Source organism: Symphodus melops (genome assembly GCF_947650265.1).
Source record: "Symphodus melops genome assembly, chromosome: 17".
Taxonomy (NCBI): domain Eukaryota; kingdom Metazoa; phylum Chordata; class Actinopteri; order Labriformes; family Labridae; genus Symphodus; species Symphodus melops.
In genome coordinates this window covers 18,238,101-18,251,702 of record NC_136707.1, presented here as the reverse complement: position 1 = coordinate 18,251,702, position 13,602 = coordinate 18,238,101, and the positions used below count along the sequence as shown (strand labels likewise).

The following is a 13,602-nucleotide window of genomic DNA, read 5'->3' as shown; positions in this document are numbered from 1 at the left end:
ATTAAAGTACTTTTACACAAATACAAGACATATATATGTTTATTATCTACTTCACTATATATTTGAATTTCAAAATAAAAGAAAGGTTATGAGGTGTTGATTTGAAGAAGGTCTCAATGATGTAATCTGTCATGATGTTGTCGTTAGTAGTTTGGATGACAGAGATGTCAGATCAAATTAAGAATGAAAATGAAACTGAGATTTCATCCATCATCAGTGAAGCATCACCTCCCTGCTCCTCCTCCTGAGGATGCACCTGCAGGCCTCCGCTCCTTATTCAGAGCTGCATGCAAATCAAGAGGTTAGATGTTCCCTCTCTTTAAAATCATCCAGATGTGATCAGATGTGAATGAAAGTGTTCACATTTCAAAAATTAAGACTTTCAACAACCAGTAGATGCTTCTGAAATGTAATAATAAAATCTGGAAAAAGTCTCTTTTTTTTCAAAATAACAAATATATAATCTGGAAACATAACCATTGAAAAGCTGATCTCAAATGCACATTGTAATTTCTATTCCCAAGCATCAAGACCAAGAATAAAAACCATGTGTAGTATTTCCACAAATACTGTGGGAACTAAATTAATATCGAATCTGTTATGTTATGTTTATTTGTTTGCAGGACGTCGCCTTCATGCAAAAAAAAAATACACAACAAAACATCAAATGGTTTCATCTTGACAGAGATTCAGAGACCAACAAACTTGACAAAACCTGCTGATTGAATCAAAGCTCCTCCTCCTGTCACTCACTCTCAGTCTCAGTGCTGTATTAAATGACTCCTCCAGCACCTCCTCTCCTCATCCTCCAAAGCCTCTAATCTGTCAGCAGTGAGCTCACTCTCCAAGTTCCAAGAACATTCTCAGCACACACTGACAACATGCTGGGGACCCTGTGCACTCTCATCACTGCTCTAACATGTAAGGAGGCTGACTTACTGCAGCTTTCAGCTCATGTTGGATTCATCAGTCTGTGTGTTTCTCTTCACTCCATGTCATCTTGTTGTTTCCAGGTGTGAGTGCTGTGACGCTGGTGACACAGAAGCCTCCTGTTGTGACTGTGAGCAGAGGAGAGACAGCCACCATGGACTGTAACCTGGGGACTGTGACTAGCAATGCTGCTCGTTGGTACAAACAGATTCCAGGAGGAGTTCCTCAGTATATTTTGTATTTTTATCGTACTGATAGCTCTCCGAGCTACGGCTCTGGTTTCTCCTCTCCAAAGTTCACATCCACTCATCAGTCACAATCAGATTATCGTTTGATCATCAGCACTGTGGAGGAGAGAGACTCAGCAGTTTATTACTGTCAAACATGGGACAACTCTGCCAATGAGTACGTATCACAGTGATTTACACCGTGACAAAAACCTCCTCACTGAACACTTCTGCTTTTTGACTCTCTGACACATGAACTGAAGCCTCCTGTAACTACCAACCAGTGTCCTCAGTGTATTCTTCATAAAAACCCTTCACTTACCATTTATTTATCATCACTAAAAATGAAGAAAGAACATATATCAGTGTTTTCAGATTCTTTTTTAATTTTAAACTGCCTGAAACGTCATTTTACAAACCATGAAGCCACCATTCGAAAACTTTTCTGTAATATATTATGTGCTGTGTTTGTTTTAGTGTGAGTCTGTTTACACAATGACATCAAGAAGAATACAAGAACAATAATAATTTAACATTTCAGGTCACAGAGAATAAACATTTTTATTATTAATTATTAATCCAAATGGACAGACAGATACAGGACATCAGCAAACTTCTGTGATGAAATGAAAACATGTTGGTTTGTAAACAATATGAACAAGTATTTAGGAGATGATCCAAGGTGATGTTAGAAATCTGCATAATGTAGTTATTAATGAATGAAATCAGTGCTGAGTGTGTAAACTCCTCCTCCTCCTCTCCTCAGTGTCTTTATAAGCTTCAGTGTCTCTTCTCCTCACACTCCAACCCTGCTCACCTCTCAGCTGGACAGTGAGGGACGTTTACAGCACACACTGACAACATGCTGGGGACCCTGTGCACTCTCATCACTGCTCTAACATGTAAGAGATTCTTCTCAGTCCTTTCACACACCATCATTTCACACACAAACCTTTCACTCATGTCTTTTCCTCTGTGTGTGTGTTACAGGTGTTGATGCAGTGATAGTGCTGACCCAGACGCCTGCTGTCCACACAGTTTCTACAGGACAACAAGTTGTTCTTCAATGTAACATCCAGAGAGATGATCGCTATTATGTTGATTGGTACAAACAGGTTCCTGGTGAAACTCCTCAGTATGTTCTGAGATTTCACCACTCACACAGCTCCCCTGATAACTTTGGATCAGGATTCTCCTCAGACAGATTCAACTGTAAATCCTCATCAAACGTAGATTACCAGTTCATCATAAAGAGAGCAGAGGCAGGAGACTCTGCTCAGTATTTCTGTAGGACATGGGACAACTCTACTAAAGAGAACGTATCACAGTGATTTACACCGTGACAAAAACCTCCTCACTGAACACTTCTGCTTTTTGACTCTCTGACACATTGAATAATGCTCTCTGTAAATACACTACACATGAAGTGTCATTACTATCAAACAATGTCCTCAATAGATTCTAAAAATGCCATTTGAATGGAAAAAATACAAATGTGTCTCATTACCAAACATATTGAAACCACTGTTGGGGTTTTCAGGAGCGAATACTTGGCCAACAATTAGGTTGGGTTTCATAAAGTGAATTTTTGGTTGTCAAATTAGCATTAATAATGAACTTTATTGAATTATTACAATAAATTAATAATTTGTTCATAAACTGTTTCTTTAACTTCAGGGCACCACTCTGAGATCACAGAACAACCAAAGGATACAATATCAGTAAAGAAATGAATTAAAAACCAATATCAGTAATCTGTATTGAATTGAAGGTGTGAAATCCGAACACAAAGCCCTTTCACCCAGCCTAAGTCACAATGTCAATAGACAGTAACCACAAACAACTGCTCTTTAAATTATAACAGAATTCATTTAACAAAGAAACCTCAAGTTAATCAATGAAACTCAATCAAACAAATAACTATCATAAACAACAGACAGACTGTGTGCGAGAGAGAGAGAGAGAGAGAGAGAACAAGATGGCTGAGGGGGACAAAGCACCATGGGTGGATCCCAAGTGTCTTATTTCCAGTCTCCTCGGTCCTCTGCCGAACCGGAAGTAGTTCCAAAGCCACCATGTTGAGGATCGTCCCAAAGCTCTTATAGCAAACGGAGGAGAGAGGATCGAGGAGAGAGGAGGCTGATCCGAGGAGCGATGACCGAGGAGACACGAGAGCCGACTTCACGGAAGTCTTTTCACTGACAGACACGCCCCCTTCTCGTATATCACTCATTGATTGGACGCTGCAGAGGATCAGACTTTAGTGAAACTTCTCAACATGAGCAGAGTTTAATACCGGAGAAAAGACGGACATTAAAAAGAGGCTAAACGGAGCGTGGGACATTTAAACAGATGATGAACATCAGTGAGTTTGTAAAGAGTCGCTCTGTGATGAGCTGGGATTAAAAAGAGTCTGACGTGAAGATTAACAACCAAATATGAAGCTCTATAACTTCTATCAAATCAATACATCCTTCATGTTCTGTTCATCATCCCTCAGACTGTTTGAATGTCTGAAGATGATGAGGATGACAGTTTGATGAAGCGGGAGTCCATTTTATATTCTCACTTATTTATCTTCTGAAAGTTTCATCATTTAGATTCTAATCAATCATTTTCAGTATTCCTGACACATAAATATCTGTGTTTATAAAATACAGAGTTTGTTGTCTAAATACAGGCTAGGTTAAGGTTCAAGGTTCTTTATTTGTCAATTCCAAAATATGTCAGACATACAGTGAAATCGAAATTACGTTTCCCCCCTCCCCATTGTGCAATGTAGATAAGAAAAAGGTTAATAAAATAAAACAAGGTAAAAAGAGGTAAAAAAGATGTAAAAAGATAAATAATATTTACATTAATAAACCTAAATGTGCAAAAGTATTAAGTTAAATAAAATGGAGTATAGAACCAGATTATAAGAAAAGTGAACTTGTGCATGCGTGCAATGTGCAATAAGTGACCAGGGTTCTGTTTCAATGTTCAAACAGGAGGACGTTCCAATGTTCAGTGTTCATGGGGGCAGAGGGGAGGGAGGGGAGGGAGGGGAGGGAGGGGAGGGAAGAGAGTTCAGCTTCCTGACAGCTTGGTGGAAGAAGCCGTTTCTCAGTCTGGTAGAGCCGGCCCGCAGGCTGCGGTACCGTCTCCCCGATGGCAGGAGGCTGAAGAGGCTGTCTGAGGGGTGGGTGGGGTCACTCACAATGCGGGTTGCTTTGTGGGTGAGGCGGGTGCCGTAGAGGTCCAGAAGAGAGGGGAGCGGGACACCGATGATCCGTTCAGCCGCCTTCACTGTGCGCTGCAGGGTCTTGTGGTTGGCAGCAGTGCAGCTCCCCAGCCACACAGTGATGCAGCTGGTCACTATGCTCTCGATGGTGCCTCTGTAGAAGGAGCACATGATGGGTCGGGATGCTCGTGCTCTCTTCAGCTTACGGAGGAAGTAGAGGCGCTGCTGGGACTTCTTGGCCAGTGATTTGGTATTTGCTGTCCAGGAGAGATCCTCACTGATGTGGACCCCCAGGAACTTGGTGCTGCTCACTCTCTCCACAGCAGCACCGTCGATGGTCAGGGGGGGTTTGGGAGTGGGGGCCCTCCGGAAGTCGACAACAACCTCCTTGGTCTTGTCGATATTCAGGAAGAGGTTGTTGTCTTTGCACCACGTGGCCAGTTGGCCCACCTCCATCCTGTAGTGCGTCTCATCGTTGTTGGAGATGAGACCGACCACTGTTGTGTCGTCCGCAAACTTCACAATGTGGTTGCTGCTGAAGGATGGAGTGCAGTCGTGGGTCAGCAGCGTGAAGAGCAGGGGGCTGAGCACACAGCCTTGGGGGGCCCCAGTGCTCAGGATGGTGGTTTTTGATGCGTTGCCGCCAACCCGCACAGTCTGAGGCCTCTCGCTAAGGAAGTCCAGCAGCCAGTTGCACAGGGAAGTGCTGAGCCCCAGCTGGTCCAGTTTGCCGATCAGCTGCTGAGGGATGATGGTGTTGAATGCTGAACTGAAGTCTATGAACAGCATTCTGACATATGAGTTTTTGGAGTCCAGGTGGGTGAGGGCTGGGTGAAGAGCAGAGCAGATTGCATCCTCGGTTGATCTGTTGCCCCGGTATGCAAACTGGTAGGGGTCCAGGGTGGAGGGAATGGAGGATTTGATGTGGGCCATGACTAATCTTTCAAAGCACTTTGGGGGTCAGTGCAATGGGTCTATAGTCATTGAGAGTGGATGGTGATGGCTTCTTTGGAATGGGTATGATGGTGGTCGTTTTGAAGCATGTTGGAACAACAGTCTGCCTCAGAGAAGTGTTGAAAATGTCTGTGAAGACATCTTTGAGCTCCTCTGCACAGTCCTTCAGCACATGGATACCACGCCACAGGCTCTGCACGTCTCTGCTGTCCTTTAAGTCCAAACTGTTTAATAATAATAATAATAAATAGTTATAGACAATTCAAAATGAAATCTTTTAGTCAGTACAAACTGTCCTTTTGGTTATGAGTAGACTGCAGGTTGTTCTTCAGGTGTTTTTTTTTATCAGGTAAAGAGACAAAACACTGTGTGTATTTGATGAGAAATAATACAGTGTGTGTGTTTGATTAGAAATAATACAGTGCGTGTTTGTGTGGACATAAACAGCTGTTCGGCTGATTGCCAGCTGAACGTGATCAGCTGATGTCGCGTCATGTGACGCTGTTGAGGAAACGATGTCTCATGTGTCTTAAAGCTGATTTCCTCGGTCCTCTCTCCTCGGGTTCGTTTCCTCCGTGCATCTCTGGTGGGCGGGACTAAGACGCAAGCGGAGGAGACAACACGGAGGACACTCGGTGCAAATAAGGGACTTGGGATCCAGCCTCGAACACTAGAGGACACGTACAAAGTAAAACCAAACACTGACAACACCACCAAAACCAGATATACATAATAAAACAGGAAACACTAAAGACAAGATTTAAAACACAACACAGGAAATACACTTCCAGGTAACATAGGAGAACACAGGGAAACACACTGAAAACTAAAATAAACACAAGACTATGAAACAATCAACAAACCAGAGAGGCAGGGAAACACGGTAACACGGAAAAACACGAGGGAATAAATAAAACCGAACTCAAAACTCTGAAGTACAACCTAAACGAAACCAAACCATGACACTATTACTTAAACACCAGAAAGCCATTGGCTGGACTTTGATTCAACAGTACTCTGGTATTTCTGATGGTGAAAGTAGTTTACTGAAAGTAAACTAGCATAGCACTTAATAAAACACAATGGTGAACACAGCGGTTCAGCACAATAAAACAAATTCAGCAGCTTACAACATAAATGTGACGTCTCGTCAACAATAATGCACAATTATTGCCTATTTCTAAAAGCTAATTCCTCTAAAGCTAAAAGCATCTGAAGACGTTGAATCTTAGGAGGTGATGGCTTTTACAGACTGTGGTCTCCGTTTGGGCCTCTTCCAATGAGGATAGAGAATAAAGACCCCCCCCCCTCCTTTTTTCACACCTATGTGTTCGGTGGGGGGTGCTCTATGTGAATTCCATTCGGTTTTTCCCTCCAAAAGAAATTTACTTAGACTTTCAAAGAAGGATACAGGCCTGAGTCCTTTGTTCGGGGCACATGGCTAGCCAGAATACAACACCACTGTCAATATTTCTTCATGCTCTTTTTCATCTTTTGATTTGGAACAAAGAGCAATGTGTAATAAAGAAAAACTGAAGGACGGAGCAAGGAGATGAATGTTGTACTTCTGGAAACATTTTACAAAAACATGCACCTGCTTCTAATGTCATTTTGCTACCTTAATAACATACAGTATCATTGTCTTGTTGATGGCACAGTATGTCTTGCCTATCTATCTCTGATGATTTTGTGAGGGTGCTGTGGGTTTACGGGCGGGATACAAGGGCGGAAGGGTGAGCGTGAGCCTTTGTGTGTGTATATTGAATGGAACTGTGTCTGTATTAAATTGTACTGATTGTGTTTGTACTGGAGCCCCTTGAAAATATATAATAACATAAAGATGATTTATTAGAGAGAGAACATTTCATGAGAAGTGTGATGACAGTGAGAGAACCTGAGAAACATTTATCATCAACCTGTTTACTACACCAACTCAAACACACAAGTGTGAGAACACATCAAATCATGTTGACTTTATTAGATTATGAACACTGATCTCAAAGACATGAGGAGAACTCTAAAGACAACAGGAACAACAACATGACAAACTGGAACAAACACACAGAAACCCTGTCTGTTCTGAATGAATGAAATCAGTGCTGAGTGTGTAAACTCCTCCTCCTCCTCTCCTCAGTGTCTTTATAAGCTTCAGTGTCTCTTCTCCTCACACTCCAACCCTGCTCACCTCTCAGCTGGACAGTGAGGGACGTTTACAGCACACACTGACAACATGCTGGGGACCCTGTGCACTCTCATCACTGCTCTAACATGTAAGGAGGCTGACTTACTGCAGCTTTCAGCTCATGTTGGATTCATCAGTCTGTGTGTTTCTCTTCACTCCATGTCATCTTGTTGTTTCCAGGTGTGAGTGCTGTGACGCTGGTGACACAGAAGCCTCCTGTTGTGACTGTGAGCAGAGGAGAGACAGCCACCATGGACTGTAACCTGGGGACTGTGACTAACAAAGCTGTTCGGTGGTACAAACAGATTCCAGGAGGAGTTCCTCAGTATATTCTGAGGAACCATCACAGCTATAGCTCTCCATACTACGGCTCTGGTTTCTCCTCTCCAAAGTTCACATCCACTCATCAGTCACAAACAGATTATCGTTTGATCATCAGCACTGTGGAGGAGAGAGACTCAGCAGTTTATTACTGTAAAACATGGGACGACTCTGCTAAAGAGTACATATCACAGTGATTTACACCGTGACAAAAACCTCCTCACTGAACACTTCTGCTTTTTGACTCTCTTTCACGTCTAACACTCCCTGTAACTGCTCCACTCAAGAAGTTGTATTAACATCCAACAAGTGTACTAAATGTATTCTTAACGGGCAGAAACCTTCTGTCATTTATTACTACACATTAGAAGGACAAAATGTAGTCAGTCTGTGTCTATGTTCATCTTTTGTGCAGTGTTGATAAAAAAAACTGTTCAATCAGAAGAAAATGATTTATCACAATAGACAGCATGGAAATGTGATTTGGAAGATAAAGGTTGGCACTTGGACTCTATGGGGTCATTGTTGTGTCGTTAATGTGATTTCTCTAACCCCATGGAGTTCAGATACTGTTGGTGGTGAAGCTGATGACTTGTTGAGAACGGATGGGTGAAGATTTGATGGATGATGCTTGTTCATAGACGGGCGGTGATGGGGAGGTGGAAGGGTGCAAGAAACATCGGCATGAATGAACTCGGGCAGAAAGAGAATCATATTTAAAAGGGGAGCAGAACAATGATAGGCTGAAAATGAGGGAGGAACGCCATGAAGTCGGTCAGGTGAGTACTGCTGATGAGACACCTGATTACACACAGACGACAACATACTTTCTTTTCCTCCAGGGGTAAATTTGTTGTCACAGCTTTAAACATGTGGTGAACACTTAACGATATATCATGAGATGGCACTTAAAGAAAACATAAACAAAAAGACAAACAGATAGGCAATGATATAATAGGCCAGTCAGAGTGGAAGCTTATTTGGAGCTTCAGAGCTCTTTTTTGATTGTGCCCTCTTCCAGGTCAGAGTCCATTGTCTCTGACCTGATGACAGGAAAGAAAAGAGTGGATTGAGTGGGTAAGAGCTCTGTGGTGAGTCCTCTGTAAGTTTGTGTGTAGAAGTTGAAGTCTGGGAGGTTTTGGATAGTTGGGCTAATGATTTTTGATGTGATCACCCAATGATAGTCCCAGAAAAATGACAGTTGAAATGTGAGTGAGCGTGTGTGGCAGGGATGGACATGATCACCTCCAAACAAATGTGACCAGAATATAATATTAGTGTGTTCAGAGTTAAGGGAACTTTGAAATAATACAGAAGGAGATCGTGTTTATGTCTCTTTATGAGTTTCTGTTGAGTGTTACTGTTAGGTTTCCCCCAGTAAACAAAATGTGAACATTGTTGGTTGCAAGTTGGGAACTAACAAAACACTGCACCTTTACAATAAGGTACCACACACGTGGGCTTTGGGTTTCTTTAAATGTCAGGATTGGTACATTTAAAAAACTAGCATGATTTGAAAGTAGCATTCCCTCCATGCTCCTTCTGCATCCACCCTCTCCCCTCCGTGCTCGCTCAAAAGCCACACCCCTCCTTTCCATGCACAAGCAACATGTGTCCAGAAGCGGACGATCATCGGGGTTATGCACACAGTCTTCACGTGAACGTGTACAGCAGAGCGGTCTCTAAAGTCGGAGGATGAGCTAAATCTGACACGGTCATTCCTTCTAGTAAATATTCCCCAGCTAAAATGGATAACCCCCTACTTTGCATCATTAAAACACAAAAATGAGCCAGTCTTTTAAACGGCTCTTTAAAAGGAACAGATCAACAAGATTCGGCTCCCTTCAAGGAGCCATAAATCCCATCTGTGTGTCAAAGAACAGAGGGAAGCACAAAATGAAAGAAATAAAAATGTAATTTCAAAACACACACTCAACTGAGAGCTTCATTCAAAAACAAAATCACAGAAAGCCAACTGAAGGTGTTGACTCTCTGGACACACACAACCAACTGAGGAAAGAAGCGTTTCACCTCCTTATATCATCTCCCAGCCCAGCTGATTGTCAACAGCCATCAGGTGAGGAGAGCGTCACAGCTGCAGTCAATAGCTTCTAACGAGCAAGGAAACCTGTGACCTAGTTTCTTTAGGAATCTATCTGTAACAATTACTAATAACAGAAATAACAGGACAAATTTACAGCTGATAAAACAGCTGAAACATTTTAAATCAGCTCAATGAACAAAGATCTAGTCATATTAGTCTCATTATTAGAATGTGTCTTACATAGAAGAAAGCTTTATAAAGTGCAGCTAACACAGAGACATGAAGTTACATTGAGCGTGTCAGCATAATGAATTAAATTTTATACATAAACTTTTGTGTGAATCTTCATAATTCAAATGTAGACTGCTCAGTATTCCTGTAGCACATGGGACGACTCTGCTTCTGAAGCTGTATCACAGTGATTCAAACTGTGACAACAAAAACCTCAGTGACAGACTGCATCATACATGAAATGTTGACAAAGTCAATCCAAGATGATCAGAATAACTTGAACACAACAAGAAAGGATACTAAACAAACTCATCTTCCGGGTGAAAAGAGTTTGATAAAAGTCCATCAGTGTTGTTGAAATGTGAGCAGACTGATGACAGAATGAGATGATGACAGTGAAAGTTGGTCTCGACAGGATGTTTCACTTCCACTCCCCTCATTAGTGAGAGTCAGGAGGTTTTTGTACAGCCATGTATACAAACTGAATCACTGTGGTATTCGGACAAGGCACCAAGCTGACTGTGACGAGTAAGTACTTTAAAACTCCTCCTGAAATCACACAGATTTGATCATTCTTATTCAAAATGATAATTTTTTTATCATTTGTTATTGAACTCATGGTTTGAAATATATTTTTGTGTCAACAACAGACATTTATATGTCGTTCTCTTTCTGACACCAGACTATGTCTTGAAATAAAACAGAAAGCTTTAAAAAAGATTTCGACATTTGGATGAAATAGTTTCTGTCAATTCTGAAGTTTGTTGATGTTTGAGGAAAGTTGAAGAGTTCAGATCAAATTAGAAGATGTGACACTTCATGTCCAAACATAAACTGCATGTTTTATCCTTTAAATATCTTTATTGAATCATCTCTAAAATTGATCTTACAATGTGATTTGAAGACTTCAATCTTCTAATCTTTCGTTTCAAATGTGTCAGCTTATTGATGAGATAGATTTTTTACATTAAAACATGCTCTGGACTATTTCCTCATTTCTAAGTGTTAGATAGTTGGTGAGAAAACAGTCTGAATTGAATTGTCATTTCCACAAAGTTGTTTCATATTTCACAAAGCATGTTTCATGGTACATAAAGTGTCTTGATGATGTTCCTGTCATCAAAAATTATCCTGATTGATGAAGGACTCATCATATTGATAAAGATTTCATGATGTTTTTACATGTGATGAAAACATTCTTTACTGCAGCCTGTTTGTTCAACTGTGAACAAAACTAATGAGTTGATGGTCTCTGTCATACTTTGGATTGAAAGACTTCACTTGTCGTCATGTGTTGACTGTCCTGTGTGTGTTTCAGGCTCCAGCCTCCCTCCTCCTGTCCTCACAGTCTTCCCTCCGTCCAGTGCTGAGCTCCAGTCCAACAAAGCCTCTCTGGTCTGTCTGTCCTCTCAGTCTGTGCCTTTTGCAGATGTGAGCTGGTCTGCTGCTGGGAGTCCACTGAGCAGTGGGATCTCTACCAGCACGGCTGTTCAGCAAGCAGACCAGACTTTCCAAATCAGCAGCTATCTGTCCATCCAGACGTCAGACTGGAACATGGACAAGGTTTACACATGTCGAGTGTCTCTGGGCTCCCAGACTTCAGAGAAAACCATCAACAAGTCCCAGTGTCCCACTGAAGAGCAGTAGAGGAGCAGAGGGACCATTTCTAATCTGCTTCTTGACTCTTTGTGCTGTTTGCTCATTCCAAGGTTCACATGTTACTAAAGATGTCTGCATGCTTGTAATACATGTTGTGACCGCTAGGTGGAGGTGTTGGATCAGCTTTGCAACTGCTGCTTTACTTTCAATCAATAAAAATCATAAAACCTCAGGAAACAAGTCTTGGTATTTATTATTGTTATATGACTGACAGTATCATTTATCATGTTATTCTTTAAGCATTTTATATTTCATGATATGTACATTCCAGTGTAATTAAAGTACTTTTAAACACAAATAACAGACATATTTCAGTTTATTTTCTACTTCACTCTATATTTGAAATTCAAAATAAAAGAAAGGTTATTAGGTGTTGATTTGAAGAAGGTCGGATTGATGTTATTTGTCATGTTGTTGTCGTTAGTAGTTCGGATGACAGAGATGTCAGATCAAATGACGAATCAAAATGAAACTGAGATTTCATCCATCATCAGTGAAGCATCACCTCTCTGCTCCTCCTCCTCAGGATGCACCTGCAGGCCTCCTCTCCTTATTCAGAGCTGCATGCAAATCAAGAGGTCAAGGGTCAGCTTCCTTTAAAATCATTAACATGTTATAATGAACTGCTTTAAAGTGCATTTCAAGAGTCAAAGTGCATCACATGCAGCGAAAATGTCTTAAAATATAGATGTAAGACATCAAGTGGTACAAAACTAACTTAGCACCATACAATATTTAAATTTAACCTGTTCATTTTTAGTTTGGCTCACATTGTCCCAAATGAAAATCACGTGTTAGACATGATTTTTCCTTTTACAAAATCTAGAGACCAATAAATGTGCCAGCCTTCATATTGAATCAAAGCTCCTCCTCCTGTCACTCACTCTCAGTCTCAGTGCTGTATTAAATGACTCCTCCAGCACCTCCTCTCCTCATCCTCCAAAGCCTCTAATCTGTCAGCAGTGAGCTCACTCTCCAAGTTCCAAGAACATTCTCAGCACACACACTGACAACATGCTGGGGACCCTGTGCACTCTCATCACTGCTCTAACATGTAAGGAGGCTGACTTACTGCAGCTTTCAGCTCATGTTGGATTCATCAGTCTGTGTGTTTCTCTTCACTCCATGTCATCTTGTTGTTTCCAGGTGTGAGTGCTGTGACGCTGGTGACACAGAAGCCTCCTGTTGTGACTGTGAGCAGAGGAGAGACAGCCACCATGGACTGTAACCTGGGGACTGTGACTAGCTATGTTGTTGGTTGGTACAAACAGGTTCCAGGAGGAGTTCCTCAGTATATTCTGAGGAACCATCACAGCTATAGCTCTCCATACTATGGCTCTGGTTTCTCCTCTCCAAAGTTCACATCCACTCATCAGTCACAAACAGATTATCGTTTGATCATCAGCACTGTGGAGGAGAGAGACTCAGCAGTTTATTACTGTCAAACATGGGACGGCTCTGTCAATGAAGCTGTATCACAGTGATTTACACCGTGACAAAAACCTCCTCACTGAACACTTCTGCTTTTTGACTCTCTTTCACGTTGGATAATGCTCTCTGTAAATACACTACAGATGACGTGTCATTACTTTAAAACAGTGTCCTCAATAGATTCTAAAAATGCCAATTTAATGGAAAGAAATACAAATGTGTCTCATGACCAAACATGAAGAAACCACTGATGTCACTATTTGTTCATGTTATTTTTCTTCTTCACATTTGGAACATACAGCAATGTGTAACAAAGAAAAGTGAAGGACGAGCAAGGAGATAAATGCTTTACCGCTGGAAACATTATAAAAAAGGTGCAGCTGGAATTTAGAGTATCAAG

General features: G+C 41.4%; 1 protein-coding gene across 2 annotated transcripts; it reads left to right on the top strand.

The window, feature by feature from the left end:
• The first annotated feature begins 1,350 nt into the window (after positions 1-1,350).
• On the top strand, positions 1,351-11,951 carry LOC306838519 (immunoglobulin lambda-1 light chain-like). Of its 2 annotated transcripts, XM_079366726.1 has the most exons (5): positions 1,351-2,059; positions 2,148-2,464; positions 10,280-10,295; positions 10,611-10,640; positions 11,431-11,951. In XM_079366726.1, the coding sequence occupies exons 1-5, from the start codon at positions 2,020-2,022 to the stop codon at positions 11,757-11,759; spliced, it is 732 nt and encodes a 243-aa protein (XP_079222852.1). In that variant the 5' UTR covers positions 1,351-2,019; the 3' UTR covers positions 11,760-11,951. The 2 variants fall into 2 exon arrangements, with proteins under 2 accessions (XP_079222852.1, XP_079222853.1); XM_079366727.1 differs by lacking the exons at positions 1,351-2,059; positions 2,148-2,464; positions 10,280-10,295 and adding exons at positions 6,974-7,604; positions 7,697-8,018 and having other exon boundaries at positions 10,609-10,640.
• Positions 11,952-13,602: the final 1,651 nt, after the last annotated feature.

Coding starts and splice junctions, on each gene's coding strand:
- LOC306838519 (XM_079366726.1), top strand. CDS start 2,020: ATGCTGGGGACCCTGTGCACTCTCATCACTGCTCTAACAT. Junction 2,060..2,147: donor TCTCATCACTGCTCTAACAT/GTAAGAGATTCT, acceptor TGTGTGTTACAG/GTGTTGATGCAGTGATAGTG. Junction 10,641..11,430: donor CACCAAGCTGACTGTGACGA/GTAAGTACTTTA, acceptor TGTGTGTTTCAG/GCTCCAGCCTCCCTCCTCCT.